Here is a 12,560-nt window from a genome sequence, read left to right as displayed (position 1 = left end):
CAGCCCCACTCCTGATCACCACAGAGTGCCTGCATGTGCCAGTGTCTGCAGAAAAAGACTTGTTACCTCACAAGCCAACAGCAAATAGCACCATGAAGGCAGAGAGCCCCCTGTATCCACCTTCCTTCATGGCTGCACAGCACTGCAGTGGAGACATTGCCTGAAAACCACTTCAAGCTCCTAGGAGGGAGAAGGAATGGTGGTGGTGTGTGGAAAGAAACAAAAGAACCTGGGCTTTTAAACACCACATGTAACCTACATCTGGTAGATCAGATGAAGATGGCCTCTTGTTCATTCACTCTTTTTTTTTCTAGGGTTTCTCTTCTGAAAGTAGAGAGTATGTGAGACATTATTTAAAATCACAAATCTAATAGCATCCTGATCTATATGCAGATCCAGTTATGAATTATGAATTAGCTTGCATTTTGTTGTACCTCTGTTTGAATCCTAAGTAAAAAGTGCATTACACTTTAATACAAATCTCAGATGAATTACATTAAATTAGAAACAAAATCATATTAATAAAGAAAGGACAAAGCCTGCCACTAAGATAAATTAACTGCTCTTCATTAACCAAGAAGCTGTCCACACAGCAAGTGTAAAGGAAATAATTCTTAATCATTACCCCAAAAAAGCCATAACAAGGTCTTAGATAAAACCAGCTGAGAAACTAAAAGTCCACTGAATTGATTTTTGTGGATTAAAACCTGACACTAAACTAAAAATCACAGTCACAGTATTTTTGAGAAGAGATAACAAGTAGACAGAAAAACATCTTGCAGTTTACAGTGTGTCCAAATTTTTAGTGTAAATTATAACATTTACACTATATACCAAATATATAACACCAAACTGTTAGTATTAATAATAGTAAATTTCTATTATAACACTGAAACAACTCTATGTTGGTAACTCCTGTCACAGGGAAAAATTTGCAGAGTGGAATATGTATGGAAAATATGATGCAAGTATATATATATTTTTGGTCATCACGCTCTTCACAATATTCACATCATCCACGTCACTGGATAATTAATCTCTTCCCTAAGCCAACCTTCTCCAACGACTTTCCTCCCTGACCCTCCAAGAGAGTTTAGACACGAACAATGACTACTAAACAGTTTCTAAGCACCTACAAGGGGTGTACACAGTCTAAGGAAGGTTTTCATCTGAGAAAACACGATACTCTTGGCATTGTCTTTTCTTATGAAAGAATGTTAATGGCATGCTGGAGACTGCCAGCAGTACCTCCCCAAGGTAAGGCAGTTTTCAAGGAGGAAAGGCCCTGTCCAAGCCACATCATTAAAAATGTAATGGTTATGGAGACCATATGTTTTCCTTGTTACAGACGTAGTCATTAAATTCTGTCTTTTCAGTTATAAATTGATCTTGTAGGCAGGATGACAACTCAATGAAGAAAAGAAAATAGGCAGTTTTAGTCCTTTTTTTATACATATGTTCTAATAACAGCTTTTTAAAGAATCACGTAGCACAGTCAGGTTTTTTTTGCCAGTTTCACATATTATAGGAATGAAATGCAGACTCTCAAATTGAACAATGTTTTGCTAATGGCTCACCAAAAAAGAAAACCCCAGGTAATAAAAAAACAATTTCCCCAATGAACTGCAAGTAAAAATACATTTTAAAAGACAGAAAAATTACATACTTTGAATCCACAGGCTTACTTTAGGTATAGTTGCTGTGAAATGCACTCATAACACTTCAGTGTTAGCTGAAAATTTCTTTAATAGTCACAAAATTGATATTCAAGAAGCATGAGCAAGAAACTGGTAAAGAAACATGAAGACCATCTAAACAAGCAACCACATCAACAGTAATACACATATCCAACAGAATTTCCCCACAAAATACACATTTCCTAGACAAGATTATAACCAGAGCTCTGTAGCTCATAAGGTTGTTTCTAGTGACCTAGCCAGGTATATTTTTTGCTTATGAGGTTTACGTCCTGCCAAACTGCATCTGAGTACGTGACAACCTATAAGAGCAACAATTTAGCTTCAGACAATTCAAACACCTCAGCTCAGCACACATAAGGTTTTTTAAAGGCTCACCAAGGTTTTGAAAGCTTCGCTTGACTTCTCTTTGTGATGATGGTCCTGGGTAAGTCAACCAGTGAAACTGAAAATTGCAGTTTTGAAATCCAGTTTGCACACTCTCCTCTGAGTTCCTACCCATTAACTTGGCACAAGGCAAGTACACTTTTCTTTCTTGAGCTTTTATTAATGGTTTTGTGCATGCTCTGAGCTTCTTCTGTTCTGTGTGTATCAGTGGATACGAGAATGTCCACATCAGAGCACTGCCTTCAAAAGTGAGCTACCTGGAGAGAAGTGCAGGTGAGTCCCTTAGTGCCTTGCTTTGACTCTAATGCTAGAACGCTTTGAGTTGGAAGGGACCTTAAAAATCCTCTTGTAGAGACACCCTCCACTAGACCAGGTTGCTCGGGGCTCCATCTAGCCTGGCTTTGAAAACTTTCAAGGATGGAGCATCCACACCTTCTCTGGGCAGCCTGTTCCCCTTGATGAAAAACTTAAGTATTAAGTGAGCTCTCTATGACTTTTCCAGCTGCAGCACTTTTTTTTCCCCCCCAGAAAATAGTCTTTTGCTCTTCAGCATGATCATCTCTTTAAATAATACATGTTTTGAAAATCATCAGAAAACTACAAAAAAACCCCCACTGTCAGATACCTTCTGCATACTGAAAAGGAATCTAGTACCAATATAGTATTTTAACATAACATAGGGGATATTAAGGACATAATGGGGATGACTGTGCTACAATCATCCTTTTAAAGCTCTTTGCTTAAATGTAATTACCACATTTTCAACAATAAAAAGACCTTTACTATTTAAAATAGGCTGTATAAAGATCCAGATCCAGGGGATCTTCATACCACCAAAACAAATAAGTTTTATCAGATAAAAAGCAAAAGAAAGACATTTATAAGATTGTAAAGAGTATTGCAATATAGTTTTAATAATTTTTAATGAAAAAAATTGAATTTAAAACTTAAACTGCTGAATATCACTAAGCACTCAGTTCTTGCAGGCAGCTCTACAAAAAACATTTAATGTATCACCTCTGACTCAAAAATGATGTATTTAACATATACCTTTGCTTAGGTCAGCCAAAATTATCAAAGTAAATCAAACTCTAGTAGATTTAAATGTCCTAAAAGTTTTTTGTATTAGCTTCATCAAATCCACATAAAGTTGACCTTTCTTATTAAATGCATGAACTTATACATAGACCAGACTCAGATATCTTCATTTTCTCTTAGAAAGAACCATTTAAAGCCTTCCAAAATCAACGCTACTGAAAGAAAATCAGAATTCTGCCATATTTAAAATAGAAAAATGTTTCTATTTTACGGAAACATAAAAAGTGTGAAGAATTCATATATGATATGAAACATTAGTGTGGACTGTAAAGTACCACAGTCTTGTTTCATTAGATGACAATTTAGAGGGCACTGAGTGGAATGAGTTATACTATAAACACTCACACATCTCCTGCTTTGAAAAGTAAGCATTCTGCAAACATTTACCATTTTGGTATGCTGCATGCATTGCAATAGTTTCAGCTTGACCGAACATCTGCTACTGCAAATAGAATAGTCAAGCTGCTTCAAGGATATTCAAGAAGCTGTGTTTTATGCTACTACTTATTTTCTATTAGGATTTGAATACTGCTCTCATATGCCTAAAAAATAGCACGGTCATGCCATTTTTGTTTATTTACTGATGTATTATAACAAACCGTTTGATGTTATAACAAACATTGATGTTTATTTACTTCATGTTACAACAAATGACTCAAAGTGGGTAAGACACAGACTTAAACTTCCTTTAAGAAGCCTCTAGGCACTACTGGAACAGCATGACATCTTTGGGGGAGGCGGCTGTCAGGCACTTCTGGAGCTTGGTCCAGCCCAGAAATGCTATTATGTTTTGCTAAGATAGTGAGCATACAATAATCCATGACTCGGCTCACTCTTCTTTTGTGACATCCATGTCTAGAGGCAAGGAAAGTATCAAAAATAAATTCATTTTTAAGAGCTAGAACTTGTCAAATAGTTTCTAACTTGAGAACAGAAAAATAACACTGAGTGGCTTCACCACAGTCAACCAATAAAATGTTTACTTTTTTTTTCTAGCAAATCTTTAAAGGTACTGAGGACTAAAAAATGCAAAATGACATCTGAAGTATCTTGCCAGTAGGCTACATTTCACTGCCTTCAGCAAAAGGAGCCCTCTGGCTCTGTAAGCACCTACCTTCAGGAAACTTTCGTGGTGTCTTCAGCACTCTAGTCCAAGCTGACTTATGTTGGCCCACTGCACTGCTGAGTAACTCACCCACTGAACGGTTTGCAGACTGAAGTATAACTAAATGGGAGCAGGGTTAACAAGAACAGACCTCAGAAGTACATCAGCTTCTCTTCCAGGGGTGCTTAAAAAGGCTTAAAAACTCAAAAAAGTCTGCCCCGCAAGGCCTTTTGTACTGTTGCTTTTAATGAAACTTGATTACCTCAGACTCTGTAAATTTTTATTTGTTTTTACTAAAAAGCAAGTTATTTCACTTGGCAGGAGATACAAACTTTCAATGTTTTGCTGAAAAGACATTTCAACAGAATGTTTTAAAATCAAGAGCGTCTTGGAAAGTAATAACAAAAATGTACTTTAACATTGTTTTCAAATATTTATTACAACAACCTATAAACTTCATTTCGTCCCAACAGGTATTCTGCCTGCAGTATCTGTAACCTAATAGCCACATTACCCAAAATTGTCAGTTAAATAGCAATGAGTCTAAAAACCCCACCCTCTTTCCCACCAGGCACTTTTGCTATTGTCCAGGACCACAAAGTTATATTAATAACTTAGCTAGCAAAAGTACAAAGTCACCAACAAGAAAAGTCAAATGTGCTTGCACAGACAAAACCTTTTTGTCTGCTTTAGAAACATGCTCCTGGCTCTCAAATCTGGGATCCAAAACTCTAACCAGCGCTAGGGCTCATTCTTTTTGCTATAAAAATCTCCACGAGCATTCTCAGGATCTGACATAAGCCTTTTTGGCTGCTTCTTAGGGTTATGATAGCTTAGAGTCACAGATAAGCAAGGCTGGAAGTACAAATCCTGCCAGAATAGTTCCCATCTTTCCAAACACAAATGAAAATCACAGCTTTACATAGTGGAACAACATTTAAGGAACATATAATACACATCATTAGAAAGGAGGGCCAGAGGTGTCACCCTGAAGGACTAACAACAAAGCAATTTAAGTATTTGCTACACACGAGTCTGGAAGGAGCTGGCCAGCACCTCACTTCAGCTACACTTAGGACGGGTGACCCACAGCAGAGCAGGTGATACAAAAACAAACAGGGAATCAGACATCAGAAAGCTTACTTCACTTTGCAATCAAAGATGGTATAAAACAGAGGGTAGATTTTTTTTTAATATGGGACATTAACTTAAACATACCTCGAACCTCCTGGTTTATAGAACTGGGCTATTTGTTTAGAAGGTAAAATAAATAAAGTCTTTTTTTTCCATGAAGAAGAATGTACTTTGGTTGAGTTACTATCCCTGGAAGCGTTCAAAAAATGAGCAAATGTGGCACTTCTCAACATGGTTTAGTGGGCGTGGTGGTATTCAGTCAAAGGCTGGACTTGGTGATCTCGGATGTCTTTTCCCAGCTTCCTAACTGCAGGGTTTGTCCAAGGAGGTGCTCCTTCCAGGCGGACGCCCGGGCTGTGCCTTCGGGGGCCCGGCGGTGGGGCCGGGGGTGTCTGCAGAGGCGGCGGCGGGTCCGGGCTCGGTCGCTGCGGCTCAGGCGCGGAGATAGTCGTTCTTGAGGCGGCTGAGGCGGGCGCCGTGGCTGCGCACCGTGAGCGCCAGCAGGTCGTACTTGTCGCGCAGCCCGCTGGAGACGTGGCGGGTCTCCCGGAGCAGGGCGCGGGCGTGCAGCAGCAGCCCCAGGAAGCTGTCGCCCAGGCGGGACTCCTCCCGGCCGCCCTGCTCCTGGCCCTGCCGGAATTTGCCCTCCAGCTCGCTCAGCGAGCGGTCCGAGCTGGAGTAGGCGTCGCTGATCTGGGCGGACTCGCGGCGCAGGTAGGCACCGTAGCTCTCCTCCCCGTCCAGGTCGTAGGAGATGCTCCTGCCGATGCCCTCCAGCACCCGGCCCGCGTCCTCCACCTGCCGCCCCAGCACCGTCAGCTCTTCGCGCAGGCTGAGCCCGCCGCCCGCCGCCGCCGCGCCGCAGCGCCGCTGCTCGCTCACCCGGAACAGCAGCTGGCACCGCTCGGGGTCGTCGTTCTCCTCGTAGTCCCCGTCGGGGACGAAGTAGTGGTGCAGGCTCCCGTTGGACATCTCGGGGTACAGCGGCCCCTCGAAGTACCCGCGGCAGAGGCTGCAGAGCCCGAGCAGCCACGCCAGGCGCAGCGGGAGCGGCATGCTGCGGCCGGGGCGCAGCCTAGGGCCGCCCGTGCCGCATGGGGCTCCGCTGCCGGCCGAGGCTGCGCTGCGGGCCGCCCGGGCCGAGCACGGCAGCGCGGCCCGAGAGCTGGCGGCGCTCTGGGGCCGGCCCCGCCGCGCCGCCCTTAAGAGCCGCGGCCCCGGCGAGGGGGAAGCGGCCCCGCGGCGATGGAGGCAGGGCCGGGCCGGGCCGCCCCCGCCCCGGGCACCGCAGGGCCGCCAGCGCCGCCCCCGCGGGGCTGTCACACGGCAGCGAGCGAGACACGCACCCCTCTCCCTTCTCAACAGAAAAGCCCTTAAACCTGAGCTGCTCGGCTCCGCTCTTCTGCCCCTAAGAAACGACTGCTTCGCTGACAGCCTGGCCTGTAGAGCGGCTCGAACACACGGCTGGGGACAGAGGGACTTCTCCGAGCTGCTCAGGGCCACATAGTTTGTCACTGATAAAAAACTTGGATGGGAAAATGATGCAGGATCAAGTATAAAGTGTAAAACAATAAACCTTGATAGGGTAAGATGTGAAAATGAAACACAGAATTTGCTCTTAAACAAGATATCTGATATGTTCAAGGAAAACCCCATTACAGTGCATCCTGTGGGGCTGACTTAGTAAGAAGTGTTTCTTTTTCATGAAACAATATTTTGGGTGAATCTAGTAGCAGAACTGTGGCACACTTGAACCGTGCATGTAACTTAGAAATCAGTCTTTACCATTTTTGAGTTGTTAAATCAAGCTGAGATCACAAAAAGAAAGGGTCTGTAAAGTTACCAACTCCTTTCATATAATTTTTCTTCTTTCATGGAAAAAATCACCACCTCACAAAGATTATGCCAGAACCTGCAGTCATCCAGAGTTGAAACTCCTACTGCTGTTTGTGGGAGATTTGCGTGCAACAATATTTACATTGCCTTGTAAAGTAAGCAAGTAAGTACTTGAACTATCATCTTGTCACTTTCTGCATGTGGTAAATAACTACGGCGCTTACAGTTAATTTAGTTGGGGAAAATAAGCCAGACACTTGAGATGTATCTCTGCTTTTTTTCATATTCTTCTGGGCACTGTAGATTAAAGGCTTATGGGACTCAGGGGCCTTTGGGTCTACCATTTCTTAGGCTGCCATAATTTTAGACACCTATAATTCAAACTCAGTCTAGAGCCCCTTCCCCTCACATCAGCTTCTTTCTGTAATGACAAGCTGTCCTGTCTCTGTGCACATGTGAAGCAAATAGCTGCTGCAGAGACCAGCTGCTCATCTCAATTTCAACTGTACTGAGCTCCACAAGCTGCTCCCTTCTTTGCTGACTGTTCCTTGAGGGAAGGCACCTATTTCCCATCTGTCTGGTAGGTTCCTGGGAGCTCAGTGATGGACTTAACTGCAAGGCCAAGCCCTTTAATGTAAGACACATCGTTACTGAGTGCAAGCTGTCACTTCTGTGTGGCCTTTAATGCTCCATGGTAACCTGTGATATCAGTGTGCCTGGGTATTGACTGCAGAGCCTACTGAAGCACTTCACATAAGCTCACATGGTCTTAAGACTAACACCAAGAGACAAAAGCAAAAAATAAACCAAGAAGTCAGACAGCCAACAAAAAACTAACCAGAGACAACAAGAGCAGTAACTGAAGCCTTCCTTACTGAATTGATTTAAAGTAGTCTCTGGAAGTTCTGGAGTCTTTTGAGATCACAAACACCTCAAGATGAGAAATATTTTCAGTGTCTAGGCAACTTCTCTTTCCAGATGACTTTCTGTTGAGAAGCCCAGCTAGACAAGCTATTGTAACAGAAGCACTCCACTCATTTGGAAACATTTTAAGTCTGTAATTAAGATCACAAAACACTCATATAAATAGGTTGGATTAGGCTAAGGTACTGTGCTTCAGCTTTTTATAAAATGTTTAAAGCTTATTCAGCTGAGGCTGTTTGGTGTTTGTTCTTGGTCTCTGTTAGCCCACAGGGGCTTCTTGAAACAATTCTATTCCCAGGGTGCTCTTGTTTCACCTAAAGTTTTGTTTGGATCCCTGTTCTTTGCCAATCATAATACATTGTCTCCATCCATTTCCACCCAGGTGGTATTACTGACAGTCAGCTGATTTGGCTGGTACTTGGGTTCTAGTGGACTCCCCTTTTGATGTCTCCTCATGGAAGTACTGCACTGTAAATCACCCAGCTATAGCTTTGTCAGCATGGTTATGCTTTCAGCAGTGCCACAGAGAGTAAAAAAACCCCTAGCCTTACTAAATATGTTGTCTTTTTTTTACATTTAGAGACTAAGAAGTATATGCTGTTCCTGCTGCAGCTGCCTGCCACTGCTGTTTTCAATCGGGCACACATTATCCAGGTTTAATTTAAATTTTATATCCAAATAGTCTCACCCCAATGGAAAGCAGACTTGGAATGTCTATTTTTTAAGGAAGTCTGCAATTCGGGATCTGCAGTCTTAGTGACTGAGGAGGCAAAGGTTTGGTAAAAAATGGAACTTGACGAAAGATACGCAACAGCCTGATCCAAAGCAATACCTATTAGGGGTCAGGATTACAAAGCAACAGAATTCTAAGTTTTAACTGAAAAGTATCAAATGGTGGAAAAGATGAAGGCTTACACTGACAGAACAAGACTGAATGAATAGCCATTATTAATTCCAAAATCACACCTAAAAGACAAAAGTCTCAAGACTGCAGTGAGAAAATCTAATATGAATACCCTTAAATTGTCCATGAAACTATGTGCATACAAATGAAAATCAGTTTGTTTTCGGTTTTTTTCTGAAAGACATGCACTGAAAGTAGCAATTACCTTTCTCTACAAAGACTTGAGTGAAGGGTCTGAAATCTTCATCACAGTTAACAGCAGCAGGCACACCACAGCAAAGGCTGAAAGAACAACATAAAAATCAGTCAGTGTAGAACTTTGTAAAGTAATTTCTGGCAATAGCTGGAAGTTCAGAGGGCAATAAAACGGAAGGAAGACAGAAGGGAATTTATCAAGAATACCAGCAACCTGGGTGCAGAAAACCAGGGAAGTGAGTGAGCTGCTTTTCTGCTGAACATTGCATTTTCTGCTGGGAGTCCATAGGGATTGCTGCATGACATCAGATATCTGGGGAGCTTTTGGGATGCATCCAAGAAACATCTCCCTTGTGGCATGCTCCCATGAAGGCCCTCATTTAAATCCTGGCATTGCGAAAAGACTGGTTCACTTCAGTATCTTATCCTCCATGCCTGCTCAAGCATTTAAAAGTTCCTTCTGTATAAATGAGGAAAAAGTATGGGAAGCAAAAAGTAAAGCAACACACTGGTACTCTTGTCTTACAAATACTTGGCATTATATACGCTGTTGTGGTAAAGCCACTGTTTTTGAACAGTAGCTAAAATGAACAACAATTAAAACAAAGTTTAAAGTAACATAAAGAACTGTAGGATTTACTCTGCATAGCCTGCTTATGCAGCACCAAAATCAGCCTCCAGCCCAGAAACTGCCTATAAACTGATGGCAAATGCACAGCTCAGCATGGATTTCGGGCGATTTCAGTTGTACACATTTTCTTCTGCAAGCTATGCTTCATCTTTGGTTTTTGGCTCACATGTAGTTGCTATTTCTGTTGTAGATCATGGTAAACTTTGCAACATCAGAACATTTCAGAGGTAAATGGCCATTTATTCGGAGAACAGAAATATGTTATATGGTCCTAAAGGCCCCACAGGCTTCAGAGTATAAATGTTTTCTGACTACTGGCTTCTGTCTTCCTGCTATGAACTGTACTATGCCTTTACATAAAGAAACCTTGTTTTAAAATGAGACTAAAAAGTATGTCTATGTAATTTCTAGTTGTAGGGCACAGTGCTAAATGCTCAAAGGGCATTAAGGGGGGGGGGGGGGGGAGGGGGCATGAAATAGTCTGTGAAGGAGTAATGCCAGGAGTTTTTGTAGGAACATTGCCGTAAGAACATACCAGAAATTCTGTAAAGTGAAAAAAAGGTTTGGGAAATGAAGCATTTAGTATTCATTCAGTATAACTTTGCAATACAGCAGAAATTCAGAATCAGTATGCTGAAGCACAAACCATACTGAGTATTCCAGGATCAGAAGAATGTCTGGGGTTTCACTGAAATTTTGAATTTCTCAAAAAGGCATATTTAATTCAGAAGTGGAACAGCTGACCAACAGATTTCTCAAAAACAAATTTGTAGAGAAAACAACTTTAATGTTAGCTTATTTAAGCTAACTGATTATGATAACCCTTTTCTCCTTCACCAACTTCAGGCTGAAACCACATCTGTATCTGGGCACAGAAGCCAAGTCCATTAGCACTGGCCTCTCTTGGATAAGCATTACAGAAAACCAAATTTAAAAAGCACAAGTAGCTATAGAAAGATTTGGTATAAGGCTGAATAAGAATAAAACTAATGGAAAAGGTCTGTCAGGCTGTTTGTCTCAGAAGAGTTTGAAAGTAATATTGAACCTACTTCAGTTTTAGCCAACACCAAAATGACCTTGGCCTTGGCAAAAAAATATGGAAAAATATTTTACCACAGCCCATCTCTGTAGTGGGTGCTGGTTTACTTTATGGAAATATCATTTGTTAAAGCAGAAAACTGAGGCTATGCTCAGTTTGCTTTTATAAAGTGATGTGATGCATCTGGATGCTTCCAAGAACGGAAAAGGTTAAAAGAGAGCTGAAGCAGGATAAATATGTACTGGTATTTTAGTAGTGCAGTGTCAGCCTGTTGATGAAAAATCCTGAACCCCAAAAGGGATATTGCTAGCATCTCTTCGGCAAGGTTCCTGAAGTGGAAATAATAACACTTCCTCATTGGAAATGAAAACACTCAAAAAACATCATTGCTGGCCAGCACATGGAGAAATTTGGAGAAATTTTCCAATTACTGTAAATGTGGTTTGTTACAGAGACAGCATATCATGCTTTTAACATGTTGATTTGATTTTCAATCCTTTCTATGTTATTTTTAATGTTCTCTGTAAGCATGAAAAGGCGGAATATGGAAACACATACTTTGCAGTTGTTACAGAAATATAGTTCATAATTATTCATAAAAAATGTTTTCCCCTTCCATCTAACCTGTTAGGAGTAAAATAAGATTTTAAAACCCCCAAAGTTTCTTTTTCCTTCTCTCTCTGTCTCACAACGTAGAGAAAGCATACAATCTGCCATGTCCTTCTCAGGCAGGGGTAGCAAAGAATTTAAATAAAAGCCTTGGAAGAAATCTAGGAGAGTCTGGTGAGGAAATGCTGATGTCATCTCCAGTGGGATTAATCCATTTATACCAGTTTCTCAGGTTTTGTAGACCTGTGATCTAATATAGTCATTTGAGGCAGGGTCTTGAGAACATAAATTTTCTGAAAGCTGGATTTCACCAGGTCTGTTCTTCAGGTCAATTCCCCAACAATTTAAACACACTAAAGAATTTCCATTCTTACCATCTTTGTAAGGATGGCATTTTCTGATTTATAAGTAATCTTATATATTAAGATCAGACATGAATTCCTGAATAAAAGCTAGATCCTGACACGTTTATACTAGTTATTCATCAAATTTCCTCTCCTCACTAATCTTTTGAAGTCTTTGCTTGTGAATTTAAAGGGGGAGCCTACCTGTTTAGGCTAACCAAATGCATGGAGTTTTATTAAACATGCCTCCACAGAGGATTAGCCTTCCTGCCTGAGGTAAAAACTGAAATATATGTAATAGTATCCTCTCTGCAAATAAAAGTAAGATGAGATGGAAGATGTAAAAAAAATCATATGATTTAATTAGTTTAATCTCCTCTCAGCCATATCTTTCCAATTGTAGGATAAAAAGAATAACCCCCACCCCATGCTTCTATAGTAAAATTCACTTGTATTCACAGATCTATTTTTTAGGAGTTGAAAAATGTCCTTTTGGTATCCTAACACAGTCACTCAGATTTTTATTTCATTGTTTTTAACAGTGTATTAAACTTAAAACTAGTCAGACTTTGTATGTGAGCAGCATAAACCCAGACATATGGTTTCAATTCAAATATACCAAAATCTCTGTGTTAAAAAAAAAAATTAAAAAAATAC

At 41.1% G+C, this 12,560-nt stretch overlaps 1 protein-coding gene across 4 annotated transcripts in view; it reads right to left on the bottom strand.

Annotated features, from left to right (window-relative positions):
• Positions 1–4,553: 4,553 nt before the first annotated feature.
• FIBIN (fin bud initiation factor homolog) overlaps positions 4,554–12,560 on the bottom strand; it is a 40,288-nt gene continuing 32,281 nt past the window's right edge. For all 4 annotated transcript variants that reach the window (XM_064426070.1, XM_064426071.1, XM_064426072.1 and 1 more), the window contains 2 exons: positions 9,291–9,367; positions 4,554–8,312 (listed from right to left, as the gene is read on the bottom strand). In XM_064426070.1, the coding sequence (XP_064282140.1) occupies positions 5,854–7,077 (1,224 nt within the window). In that variant the 5' untranslated portion in view covers positions 7,078–8,312; positions 9,291–9,367 and the 3' untranslated portion in view covers positions 4,554–5,853. The remainder of the gene's footprint in view (positions 8,313–9,290; positions 9,368–12,560) is intronic.

The sequence above is a fragment of the Passer domesticus genome, chromosome 6 (genome assembly GCF_036417665.1).
Source record: "Passer domesticus isolate bPasDom1 chromosome 6, bPasDom1.hap1, whole genome shotgun sequence".
Lineage (NCBI taxonomy): Eukaryota > Metazoa > Chordata > Aves > Passeriformes > Passeridae > Passer > Passer domesticus.
This window is presented reverse-complemented; position numbering and strand designations above follow the sequence as displayed.